Here is a 13809-nt window from a genome sequence, read left to right on the forward strand (position 1 = left end):
TAAACAAACATTTCAGACTAAGTCAACAATACATTGGAGCAGCAATAATGCCGATTTATATTTTCTTAAAGTAAAAATTTAACAAAAATATGCTTTTGTACAATCAGTCATGGTACCATGTAGGAAACACTAGTTAACTTCTAGTTTTCCTCTGAATATTTCTCAGTCAGTGAATATTCTCCAGTTCTTCCCCAGTAGTCCACAGCTCGTACTCTGTAGCTACCACTAACCTCCAGGTTTTCTGTAATCAAATGACACATTTTCAAATGTGAATCCACAATGCTTAATACAGGCCAACTACTGCATAAGATCACAAAAGAAAGTTTGAACTTTCTAAACCATTTTTACCTGGTGAATATACATAGGATGTGAAAATGGTATCCCGGGTGTTTACCCTCTTGAATTCTTCCTGGTCTTTGGAGAACTCCACCTCAAACGTCTTAATGCACCTACAAATAAAATAAAACATGTCAACTCACCACTAAGTAGAAGAGCCACCCCCCAAAAAAGTACTTACTTGGAATGTACACAATGATCTTTCCACACAATCATAACTTGGCTTTTTGTGATGCTGATGAATCGCAATCCATTCACCTTATAGGAGATCAATAAAATACAGTTAGGGTATTGATGATTTAACAGGACAGTTTGAAAATACCATCCTGAGAAATGATAGACAAATTAAATCAGCAAGGTGTGGATAATACTGTCATCAAAGCCCATGTCAGCTGGTGGCACTGACCTGGTCTGGCTTGGCCTTAGGCTGGGCACACACATGTATGAGGAGGACAGAGGGCACATAGAGCTTGGCTCGCATGGTCAGGATGCCCTCAGCAGGGAGGGGCAGAGGTCCATCCACCTGAGGATCCTGGGGTTAAATCAACACAAACCATTCAGCTCAGCTACAATGGCTGTAGTTCATTCCATTAAAAAACTGACCATGTTCATACATTGCTGTCACTTAAAACAAAGAGGAATATATGATGTGATTGACTGAAATACAAGCTTACTTATTGAGTGAGACTAGTTATGAGAGAAATGTTATTTTCATGGAAGAAGGTGTTTTTCTTTGTACCTCAATGTTCCTCAGCTGTCTGAACTGCTCTGCTGTGGGGTAGTCTGGGCTGCCCATGCTCTGCCACAGCTGGGATGGGTTGGTCACATTGTTGTCCAGGTAATATGTCACATACACAAGTCCTAAAGTCAAAATCACAATTCATGAAACTGCTGAAGTCACTCTTTTGCTCATCTACTAACACAGTTCAAATCCAATACTTACGGAACTGAGTATGTCAACATACTGTAAAATGAGTAATACATTTTAATCCAACTGCAATTTTGTTTGCAACATCAAAGAAGCATTTAAAGTTGAGTATATACAGTGCCTTCGGAAAGTATTCAAACTCCTTGACTTTATCCACATTTTGTTACGTTACAGCCTTATTCTAAAATGTATTAAATTGTTTGTGTCAATATACACACAATACCCCATAATGATAAAACAAAAATGTTTTTAGAAATGTTTGCTCATTTATTACAATTAAACTGAAACATCACATTTAGATAAGTATTCAGACCCTTTACTCCAGTACTTTGCTGAAGCACCTTTGGCAGCGATTACAGCATTGAGACTATTTGGGTATGACGCTACATGCTTGGCACACTTGTATTTTGGGAGTATCTCCCATTCTTCTCTGCAGATCCTCTCACGCTCTGTCAGGTTGGATGGGGAGCATTGCTGTACAGATCTTTTCAGGTCTCTCCAGAGATGTTCGATCAGGTTCAGGTCCGGGCTCTGGCTGGGCCACTCAAGGACATTCAGAGACTTGTCCCGAAGCCACTCCCTGCATTGTCTTGGCTGTGTGCTTAGGGTCATTGTCCTGTTGGAAGGTGAACCTTTGCCCCGGTCTGAGGTCCTGAGCGCTCTGGAGCAGATTTTCATCAAGGATCTCTCTGTACTTTGTTCCGTTCATCTATGCCTCGATCCTGACTAGTCTCCCAGTCCCTGCCACTAAAAAAGGTCCCTACAGCATGATGCTGCCACCACCATGCTCCACCGTAGGGATGGTGCTAGGTTTCCGCCAGACATGGCGCTTGGCATTTAGGCCCAAGAGTTCAATCTTGGTTTCATCAGACCAGAGAATCATGTTTCTCATGGTCTGAGAGTCTTTAGGTGCCTTTTGGAAAACTCCAAGCGGGCTGTCATGTGCCTTTTACTGAGGAGTGGCTTCCGTCTGGCCAGTCTGCCATAAAGCCTGATTGGTGGAGTGCTACACAGATGGTTGTCCTTCTGGAAGGTTCTCCCATCTCCACAGAGGAGCTCTGTCAAAGTGACGATTGGATTCTTGTTCACCTCCCTGATCAAGGCCTTTCTCCTCCGATTGCTCAGTTTGACCGGGCGGCCAGCTCTAGGAAGCGTCTTGGTGGTTCCAAACGTCTTCCGTTTAAGAATGATAGAGGCCACTGTTCTTGGAGACCTTCCATGCTGCAGACATCTTTTGGTACACCTCCCCAGATCTGTGCCGACACAATCCCTTCTCGGAGCTCTACGGACAATTCCTTTGACCTCATGGCTTTGTTTTGTGGAACCTTATATAGACAGGTGTGTGCCTTTCCAAATCATGTTCAATAAATTGAATTTACCACAAGTGGACTCCAAGTTGTAGAAATATCAAGGATGATCAATGGAAACAGGATGCACCTAAGCTCAATTTCGAGTCTCATAGAAAATGTCTGATTTAGTATTAAGGTATGTTAATTTTTTTTAATACATTTGCAAAGACTTCTAAAAATCTTTTTTCGCTTTGTCAATATGGGGTATTGTGTGTAGATTTAGGATTTTTTATTCAATCCATTTTAGAATAAGGCTGTAACGTAACAATGTGGAAAAAGGGAAGAGGTCTGAATTCTTTCTGAATGCACTCTACATATGAAGTAAAACTTAGTCCTGATTCAGACATTTGTCAACACCCACCTTTCTGTCCTGTGAATCCTTTGAGAGAGACCCTAATGAGGTCGGTGGTGGTAGATGTGCTGGTGTCATCGCTGTTATAGATCAGCACAGTGGCCTGCCAGCTGTCAGAGGTCCAGGACATGAGGGGGTCATGGGTGCTGGCAAGGACCCCCACAGTGCTGTTGTCAGTCCCCCCAACCTCCACAACCTCAGACAGTACCTGAGTCTCTCCTTTTTGCAAAACAATAAAATAAAATAAACAATTTCATAAAGTTATAACATCTGGGTAGACAGATTAAGTCCCACCAAAATTGGTGGGGGGAAAAAAGAACTGAAGAACTGTTCTATACACTTATCACTACAAGAAAAGACAACAGCTATTGAAAATAACTACTTATTTATTATTATTTGATTTTTTGTTCTATTGTGTTATTGACTGTACGTTTGTTTGTGTAACTCTGTGTTTTGTCGCACTGCTTTGCTCCATCTTGGCCAGGTCGCAGTTGTAAATGAAAACTTGTTCTCAACTGGGCTACCTGGTTAAATAAAGGTGAAGTAAATAAATAGAGTGAGCAGCCCCATGACGGTCAGTACAGGAGAGAGCCTCACCTAGCAGAGCAAGCAGCCCCATGACGGTCAGTACAGGAGAGCCTCACCTAGCAGAGCAAGCAGCCCCATGACGGTCAGTACAGGCTTCCTGAGCAGCTGGACGTGGGGGGGCTGGGTGTTGTTGACCTGGAAGCGGGCCGTCAGGGTGCGCTGGGTGAACGGATGAGGGTGGTAGCTGAGGAAGGCATTGTCATTGCTTAGCAGGGTGTAGTTGATGGTATTGTTCTGGTCAGACAACAGCAGGTCCTGGTGTTGGGAGATCACCTGGTGGACAGCAGGGTTCGGGTCAATTCCATTTCAATACAGTCAATTCAATAAGCACAGAAATTCCAATTCCAATGTTCCTCAAGCATTTCAATGAGGAAAGTTTGGAATTTAAATGGAATTGACCCCAAACCTGGTGGACATAGGAGATAGCAATCAGGACAGACAAGTCAGTTAACTGTTTCATACCTTGACCACCATGGCTGCATATGTCACATCAGCCCTCCACGCCAGAGGTTTGGACCAGCCCACCAATGGATCGGCCTCATCATTGTAAACCGGCAGAGTTCGGAAGAGAGGGAAATGCTCCTGGATCTCTCTCACTGTCTGGATCTCCTGTTCCATGATGGGTAACGAATAGCCTCCACCCTGAAAGAAAGCAAAACCTAAACTTGAACTGAGTCTCACAAGCTCAAGCCAGTTTTCATCCTGAAACTGTGAGTGCTTCAATTGTCAGGATTAGGCACTGTTCTCTTGTTAGGAGACTAGAGTCAGACAGAATAATGGTTAAAACATAGTAATGAAGGTGTGCAGTTTACACACACCACAGTCCCAGGCCCACCTTTTTGTGCAGGGCGATGTAGTCCAGCCGCACCCCTGTCTCCCCAGTGAAGAAGTTTGTGCCATTGTAGCAGTGCTGCAGCATGGCCCAGCAGTAGGGGGAGTGTGGTGGGGTGTGGCAGGAGTCTCCTGGACCGCCCAAGCGCAGGGCCCTACTTGCTGCCCGCAGGCCCTCCGAACAGGCATCATAGTAGTTCAGGAACCCTGGAGGTGGAAGCAGACCAATAGCCTCGAGTGGGTGCTGAGATAGACTACATACAAATTATTATTCATCAGATGAGATTATATTATGCTTTCTTTCATTCCTTACAGAAAGTATGATGGTACAGGACTGATGCCACCTGTCGGAATATATATATTTTTTTATACCTTGGATAGACACAGTGACGTTGTCAAAGTCATGATTGTTCGGTTCATTCCATGTTTCAAAGTTCCACAGAGATACACTTCCCAAGCCATACTTCTCTGTAATTCAGGATGAATAGTGTTAGTGAGTATACCATTTATATGATCCATAAGATTACATACGTTACTGTGTGTTCCCCTATCACTGAACAGTATACTCACCAATATACCTCTTTGCAATGAGATGCACCAGGTTTCTCCACTCCACCACCTGCATTTTGTCTTCAAAGTTGGTGAAGTAGTTGTTCACACTGCCCATCAATTCAAAACCTGCAACAAACAAGTAGAAAAAAACTCAATATGAACCATAGTCAAAGAGAAAAATACTACTGAGAAAGCATATACTGAACAAAAATATAAATGCAACATGTAAAGTTTTGGTTCCATGAGCTGAAAAAAAAGATCCCAGACATTTTCTATACACACAAKATTTTTATTTTTCTCAACTGTTATTAACAAATGTGTGCACATCCCTGTTAGTGAGCATTTTTATTTTGCCAAGATAATCCATCCCCCTGACTGGACTGGTATGGCATATCAAGAAACTGATTAAACAGCATGGTCATTACACAGGTGCATCTTGTGCTGGGGACAATAAAAGGCCACTCTAAAATGTGCAGTTTTGTCACACAACACAAGGCCACAGATGTCTCAAGTTGAGGGAGCATGCAATTGGCACGTCCACCAGATCTGCTGCCAGAGAATTGAATGTTAATTTCTCTACCATATGCCGCCTCAAGTCATTTTAGAGAATTTGGCAGTACGTCCAACCGGCCTCACAACTGCAGACCACTTGTAACCACGCCAGCCCAGGACCTCCACATCCGGCTTCTTCACTTGCGGGATCATCTGAGACCATCACCCGGACAACTGAAGAATTTCTGCACAAGCTGTCAGGGAAGCTGATCTGCATTCTCTTTGTCCTTACCAGAGTGTTGACATGACTGCAATTCGGCGTCGTATCCAACTTCAGTGGGCAAATGCTCACCTTCGATGGCCGCTGGCACGCTGGAGAAGTGTGCTCTTCACAGATGAATCCCAGTTTCAACTGTACCAGGCAGATGGCAGACAACGTGTATTGCGTCGTGTGGACAGGCAGTTTGCTGATGTCAATGTTGTGTACAGAGTGCCCCGTGGTGGTGGGGTTATGGTATGGGCTGGCATAAGCTACGGACAACAAACACAATTTCATTTTATTGATGGCAATTTGAATGGACAGAGATACCGTGACGAGATCCTGAGGCCCATTGTCGTGCCATTCATCTGTTGCCATCATCTCATGTTTCAGCATGATAATGCATAACCCCATGTCACAAGGATCTGTACACAATTCCTGGAATATTAAAATGTCCCAGTTCTTCCGTGGCCTGCATACTCACAAGACATGTAAGCTATTGAGCATGATGGGATGCTCTGGATCGACATGTACGACAGCGTGTTCCAGTTCCCGCTAATATCCAGCAACTTCGCACAGCTATTGAAGAGGAATGGGACAACATTTCACAGGCCACGATCAACTCTGTGAAGGAGATGTGTCGCTCTGGATGAGGCAAATTGTGGTACTGACTGGTTTTCTGATACCTTTAAAAAAAAAAAAAAGTAGGGGTGTGTATCTGAAACCAACATATGCATATCTGTATTCCCAGTCTTGTGAAATCAATTTCCTTACATGAACTCTGTAAAATCTTTGAAATTGTTGCGTTTATATTTTTGTTTAGTATATATATATATATATATATATATATATACATATACACATACACACACACACACCCACACATATATATATAAATATAGTGGCGTACAGCAGGTCAGCCACCAAGGGGAGACTCGTTGAAGCCTGGTGACAGACGGAGTATACATCACGTGGAGATGGCTCCATCTGCTGGACGTGCCAGGTCTCGACGGGCTCTCCACCCAGGACTAATTGGGGCTGATTGCTAACCAGCTGTAAAAGCCCCATAAAGCTGCCGAATGGGCAGCACACAGGGGAGGACTGGGGGAAGTAAGGTGACTTCCGAGTAGTTGAAGACGGTGTCCCGGAGAGGGTCTCATGGGGGAGAACTATCCTTTTCTTTTGATTTATTATTTAATAAACACCCTTGAAACCGAGCTAATCCTACTCTGTCCGTGTCTGATCTGTGTAAACGTCTTAACCCAACCCCCTGGACTGCCACAAGATATATATATATATACAGTTGAAGTCAGAAGTTTACATTCACTTAGGTTGGAGTCATTAAAACTCGTTTTTCAACCACTCCACAAATTCCTTGTTAACAAACTACAGTTTTGGCAAGTCAGTTAGGACATCTACTTTGTGCATAACACAAGTAATTTTTCCAACAATTGTTTACAGACAGATTATTTCACTTATAATTCACAGTATCACAATTCCAGTGGGTCAGAAGCCTACAAACACTAAGTTGACTGTGCCTTAAAACAGCTTGGAAAATTCCAGAAAATGATGTCATGGCTTTAGAAGCTTCTGATAGGCTAATTGACATCATTTGAGTCAATTGTAGTGGTACCTGTGGATGTATTTCAAGGCCTACCTTCAAACTCAGTGCCTCTTTGCTTGACATCATGGGAAAATAAAAATAAATCAGCCAAAAAATGTAGACCTCCACAAGTCTGGTTCATCCTTGGGAGCAATTTCCAAACGCCTAAAGGTACCCTGTTCATCTGTACAAACAATAGTACACAAGTATAAACACCAAAGGACCARGCAGCTGTCATACCGCTCAGGAATGAGACGCGTTCTGTCTCCTAGAAATGAACGTACTTCAGTGCGAAAAGTGCAAACCAATCCCAGAACAACAGCAAAGGACCTTGTGAAGATGCTGGAGGAAACCGGTACAAATGTATCTATATCCACAGTAAAACGATTCCTATATCGACATAACCTGAAAGGTCGCTCAGCAAGGAAGAGCCACTGCTCCAAAACTGCCATAAAAAAGCCAGACTACGGTTTGCAACCGCACATGGGGATAAATATGGCACTTTTTGGAGAAATGTCCTCTGGTCTGATGAAAAAAAAATTGAACTGTTTGGCCATAATGACCATCGTTATGTTTGGAAGAAAAAGGGGGCCGCTTGCAAGCCGAAGAACACCATCCCAACCGTGAAGCACGGGGGTGGCAGCATCATGTTGTGGGGGTCCTTTGCTGCAGGAGGGACTGGTGCACTTCACAAAATAGATGGCATCATGAGATAGGAAAATTATGTTGATATATTGAAGCGACATCTCAAGACATCAGTCAGGAAGTTAAAGCTTGGTCGCAAATGGGTCTTCCAAATGGACAATGACCCCAAGCATACTTCAAAGTTGTGGCAAAATGGCTTAAAGACAAGTCAAGGTATTGGAGTGGCCATCACAAAGCCCTGACCTCAATCCCATAGAAAATCTGTGGGCAGAACTGAAAAAGCATATGCGAGCAAGGAGGCCTACAAACCTGACTCAGTTACACCAGCTCTGTCAGGAGGATGGGCAATTCACCAATTTATTGTGGGAAGCTTGTGGAAGGCTACCAGAAAAGTTTGACCCAAGTTAAACAATTTAAAGGCAAAGCTACAAAATACTAATTGAGTGTATGTAAACTTCTGACCACTGGGAATGTGATGAAAGAAATAAAAGCTGAAATATAATAATAAATAATTAAATAATTCTTCTACTATTATTCTGACATTTCACAATCTTAAAATAGTGGTTATCTTAACTGACCTAAAACAGAGAATTTTTACCTGGATTAAATGTCAGGAATTGTGAAAAACTGAGTTAAATGTAGTTGGCTAAGGTGTATGCAAACTTCGACTTCAACTGTAATGTATATATTATAAAATTTCACCAGATCGGTGGGTTAAAGTACTGTACCTGGGAGTAGTCCATTTCACACAAGAGGTCAATCAGCTGGTCCAGTTGGCTAAAGTTGTACTGGAGTTCTCCTTTGTCAATACTACAAAACAATACTTTGAATTAGATCAGGGGTGTCAAACATACGGCCCGCGGGCCGGAACCGGCCCCCAAGGAGGTTCGATCAGGCCGCAGGATAATTTGAAAGTGGAAAAAATGCATAAAAGACATGGAATTAATATTTTTAATTCGCTGCAATTCATGGATTATCCGCTAAGGGGCGCACTCTTTCCATCAGAGTAGAAGACAAGCTGCATCACTGAGACAGACTGAAAACAGCAGACGGTATCAATGCGCCATCTGCTGCTTGTTACGACGTTGTTAATACCTTGGTCTCTCCTCCGCTACACCCTCATTAGCCAAAATGTCGTTATCCAAACGGAGAAAAGTAGTAAGGAGTGTAGAATTTTCAAAGAAAAATGGACCACGTCCTATTTATTTACAGAGATGCACGGAAAACTTCGTGCTTGGTGTGTTTGCAACAAGTTTCGGTATTGAAGGAATATAATATTCGACGCCACTACGAGACTCATCACAGCGAAAAATATGACGGCTTGCAAGGACAACTAGAAGAGATAAGATTACGAATTGCTGGCGGGTCTGAGGAAACAGCAGTCAACTTTCATCCAGAGCCGAGAAGTCAGTGAAGCAGCGGTAAAAGCCAGCTACCTAATTGCTAGCGAAATAGCATTAGCATCGAAGCCGTATTCCGACGGTGACTTTGTTAAACGATGCATGATGAAGGCGGCTGAACTTGTATGTGCCGAGAAGCGACAAGCTTTTGCCAATATTAGCCTGACGAGGAATACTATAGCAGAGAGGATTTCGGAACTATCGGCAGATTTAGACAGTCAATTGAAACAGAGAGTCAAGTCATTTATTGCATTTTCCGTGGCAATTGACGAGAGCACTGACATCACAGACGTGGCCCAACTGGCCATATTTATTCGAGGAGTTGATGAGACATTGACTGTTACTGAAGAGTTTCTTGAGTTGGTGCCAATGATGGACACCACAACAGCCGTGGACATTTTCGGCTCTGTCGTTGCTGCATTGGACAGAGTTGGAGTGGACTGGTCCGCGCTGTCAGCTGGTACAGACGGGCGCCATCCATGGTCGGAAAGAAAGCAGGTGTCGCGACAAAGTTCAAAGACAAAGTACAAGCCCTTAATGGAGGAATCGTTTCTGGACATTTCACTGTATTTTGCACCAGGAGGCATTGTGTTGCAAGTCGCTGAAAATGGACCACGTCATGGAGGTGGTTGTTCGCACTGTAAATTTCATCCGGTCCAGAGGTCTGAACCATCGTCAGTTTGACAAACTTCTCAGCGACAGCAACTTACCCACAGCCTGCCATACCACACTGAAGTGAGATGGTTAAGCCGAGGCGCTGTGCTGAGGCATTTCTTGATCTACGAGAGGAAATCGGACAGTTCATGGAGAAAAAAAGGAAACCGGTGTTGGAATTACAATCTCAGGAATGGCTACGGGACCTTGCATTCTTGTTGATATTACTGAACACTTGAACATTCTGAACAAAATGTTGCAAGGCCGCAAAAAAGTTGTCACACAGTTTTCTGAAATCATGCATTTAAGTTGAAGCTGACTTGTGGGAGATGCAACTGGCAAATGGCAACTGCTCATTTCCCCTGTCTGAGAGGATGTGTGGTGTTTGACCAGACTTGCTTGCGGACATGAAACGGTAAGACACATAAATTGCGACGCGAATCTTGCTGGGAGTTTGAAGACGTTTTTCAGGTATTTGGTGAACTTGAGACAGGAATTTTCAGTTTTTCGCTCACCTTTACAGTTAAGGCTTCTGACCTCTGCGGATCGAATTACAGCTAGAGATAATTGATTTGCAGTGTGATGCAGATTTGAAGGGCAAATTGCCTCTGTAGGTCTGGACAGATTTTATCATACTCTCTACCAGGGTACCAAAATTAAGCCCTGCGCTAATTTGTATTGCATGTTTGGACAACCTACCTTTGTGAACAAATTTTTCTCAGTGATGAATATCAATAAAACAAAAATGCGTTCAAGGCTCACAAACAAGACTTAAATGACTTCTGAAAGTGACAGCTAGTCGGACATGACACCTGGTGTTGATGCACTTGTACAGGCCAAAAGATGCCAAGTTTCAAGAACAAATACAAGTCCAGACTAGACTAACACTTTTAAAATGTGCCTTAGATACTGTTTGCATTGAAAGAATACAGCTCTGTGAAGATGAATCCTTACTGTGGTGATTTAAAAAATGTGCACTTTAATGTTAGTCAGCAGCTTCAAAACAAAAGTTGTGTGTGGAATTCTACTGTTCATACAACTCCATAAATTTTTCAGTATGTATTGTATGTGTATGTATGTTTCATGTATGAAGTTTACAGATTTACAGGACAGGCGAACACTTTCTTCATTACACATTTAAAATCACTCTCCTTAGTTTGTAAGGTGTACGCAGGGATTACATTTAGATTTTATATGCGTATGTGTAAGTGGTTTAAAAATTCCTTTCTTTAAAAGTCTCATTTAATCTTAAAGTGCATTACTATATTTTTCAGTACCAATTAAAGTTTTGTGCCTTTGTACAATCAGTGGGATCAGTTGCAATGCATATTTGTGAATGATAAAAGTAAATTGCACATTTGTCTAAGGAAATATGAGGGTTTTCATGAAATGTTTTGTAAAAGGATAGTTCATTAAATTTCAATATTTTCCTAATGTTCTTGTGCTTCTTTACACCAAAACAAAGGAAAGACATGATATTTTGGTTATTTATAGCAGAGTATGGTATAATTTTAATGGTCCGGCCCACTTGACATCTCCCTAGGCCGTATGTGGCCCACGATGCGAAATGAGTTTGACACCCCTGAATTAGATTAATGCGACATATCACAATGGGATATACAACATTTACATATTTGATTTACTAACCCACCACAAGGCCCTAAAGCAGGCACCCCCATACTCACTGTGCTGTGATCAGCTCCAGCATCCAGTGGATCCGAACCTGCTGAATCCCTCCATGGGGGACAGAGCCCACGTAGGCCAGGTTCAGCTCCTGGTCCCTGCTCAGGTCATACTGGTTGGACTGGGTGTGTGGAAGAGGGGGGCTGGAGAGGGGTAGAAAGCATGTGTTTACAATTAACTGAGTAGTCGGGCAAATTGAGCCTCCTCTGTGGTTGCCCCATTGGGAATCCCTGTGTTTACCAAAGTCAATCAGATTTTTAAACACAGAAAAATACACCTTATGGAACAGCAGGCACTGTGAAGAGACACACATATGTAACAGTATAACTTTAGTCCGTTCCCTCGCCCCGACCCGAGCGCGAACCAGGGATCCTCTGCACACATCAACAACAGTCACCCACGAAGCATCGTTACCCATCGCTCCACAAAAGACACGGCCCTTGCAGAGCAAGGGGAACCACTACTTCAAGGTCTCAAAGCAAGTGATGTCACCGATTGAAACGCTATTAGCGCGCACCACCGCTAACTAGCTAGCCATTTCACATCGGTTACACATACACATGATAAAAACGCACCCTACACACAGATTTGGTATTGTAGATATGCGATAGTAGAGTAGTGACCTGAAGGAACACAGTTAATGTGTTGTGAAAAGTGTTATAGTAATATTTTAAATTGTTTAACTGCCTTAATGTTGTTGGACCCCAGGAAGAGTAGCTGCTAATGGGGATCCTAAATAAATACGAATACAAAATAGGCTATGACAAATAGTTTTTTTGCATGTGGTCCTGCCGTTATTTTAATAATAAGGTAGTTTTAGTTGTATATTGTGTTTTAACACTAGTGCAAAGTGGTCAATGACTAACAGAAAGTAGCCATGAAAGGTAGCATAGCCTCAAAATATGACATGATTCTAAACTAAATCAAAAAGGTGCATCATCCTACCAGAAACCAGTGCTCCTCCAGAAATGTTTCAGATGTCCTGATGGCTTCCCGACATCCACTGTGATCTCATATGAAGAGCCTACAGCATTGGGTATTGTCATCAACAATGCAAAGACAAACAAGTTTACAGGATGCATCAAACTGAACATGTTAGCAAGACAGCTAGCTCAAGCTACTAACAAAAACGTAGATAAACATAGTCGCACAAGTAATGGCTGCAAATGTCATGACATGTTTAGCAGCTAGGCATCTTCCTTGAAATAAAGGAGCATTTAAATTTATATATCTCAGCACTGTAACGATAGCTAGCTAAGTACAGTAGTTTGTTGTCATATGTCAACGTAGCAGTTCCGCTCGCTCAGCTGATTGTGCCGACGTAAAACACCAGCGACATTTACTCTTGCCTACTCCATTTCTTCGTAGCATAAATAAATCTAACTCATGAAACAGTTTCCCAGCTTCATCTGGCACAAATTCTGGACGCTAAAGAGGTTGACATAAATCTTAATTTAGAGCATGGGTGTCAAACTCTGGCCCGCGGGCCAAATTTGGCCCATGGGGTAATTATATTTGGCCCGCGAGACAATACCAAATTACTACTAGAGCTGGCCCGCCGGTATTATACAGATCATTCACCGCTAATACTACGAATCCCATAATGCTCTGCTGTTGTTTTCGCGCGCCAATCAGGACAGGACCCAGAAACGCCCTCTCCTCTGTGACAGTAGTCATAGCAACATAGACGCTACAACTGTCAGCGCGCTATCCCTTCCCAAAAATGGCGAAAAGAAAGGCAGAAAACAGGAGCTTTCTGGACAAGTGGGAGGCAGAATATCTGTTTACATATGTAAAAGACAAACCTGTTTGTCTTGTTTGTGGAGTCAACGTGGCTGTAAGTAAAGGAGTAAAACATTAGACGACACTATGAAACGAAACACCATGACAAATACAAGGACATGGACATGACTCAAAGGAGCCAGAAAGTAGAGAGAATGAAAATAAGTTTGGTTTCACAACAGAATATGTTCAAAAAAGCCACATCACAAAGTGAGGCTGCTGTAAAGGCTAGTTTATAGTGGCAGCAGAGATCGCAAAATCAGCCCGTCCCTTTAATGAGGGAGAGTTCGTGAAAAAGTGCATGATGAAAGTTTGTGACCTCGTATGCCCAGAGAAAAAGCAAGCATTTTCAAAC

General features: G+C 42.7%; 1 protein-coding gene across 1 annotated transcript; it reads right to left on the reverse strand.

Annotated features, from left to right (window-relative positions):
* Positions 1-29: 29 nt before the first annotated feature.
* On the reverse strand, positions 30-12696 carry idua (alpha-L-iduronidase). Its single transcript, XM_023978502.2, has 14 exons — positions 12618-12696; positions 11675-11815; positions 8664-8745; positions 4955-5062; positions 4757-4852; positions 4389-4591; positions 4016-4195; positions 3610-3826; positions 2975-3184; positions 1076-1197; positions 743-868; positions 518-594; positions 349-449; positions 30-241 (listed from the first exon to the last, which is right to left on the reverse strand). Exons 4-14 carry the CDS (start codon positions 5049-5051, stop codon positions 141-143), a joined length of 1530 nt encoding a protein of 509 aa, XP_023834270.2. The 5' UTR covers positions 5052-5062; positions 8664-8745; positions 11675-11815; positions 12618-12696; the 3' UTR covers positions 30-140.
* Positions 12697-13809: the final 1113 nt, after the last annotated feature.

This window comes from Salvelinus sp. IW2-2015, linkage group LG33 (assembly GCF_002910315.2).
Source record: "Salvelinus sp. IW2-2015 linkage group LG33, ASM291031v2, whole genome shotgun sequence".
Taxonomy (NCBI): domain Eukaryota; kingdom Metazoa; phylum Chordata; class Actinopteri; order Salmoniformes; family Salmonidae; genus Salvelinus; species Salvelinus sp. IW2-2015.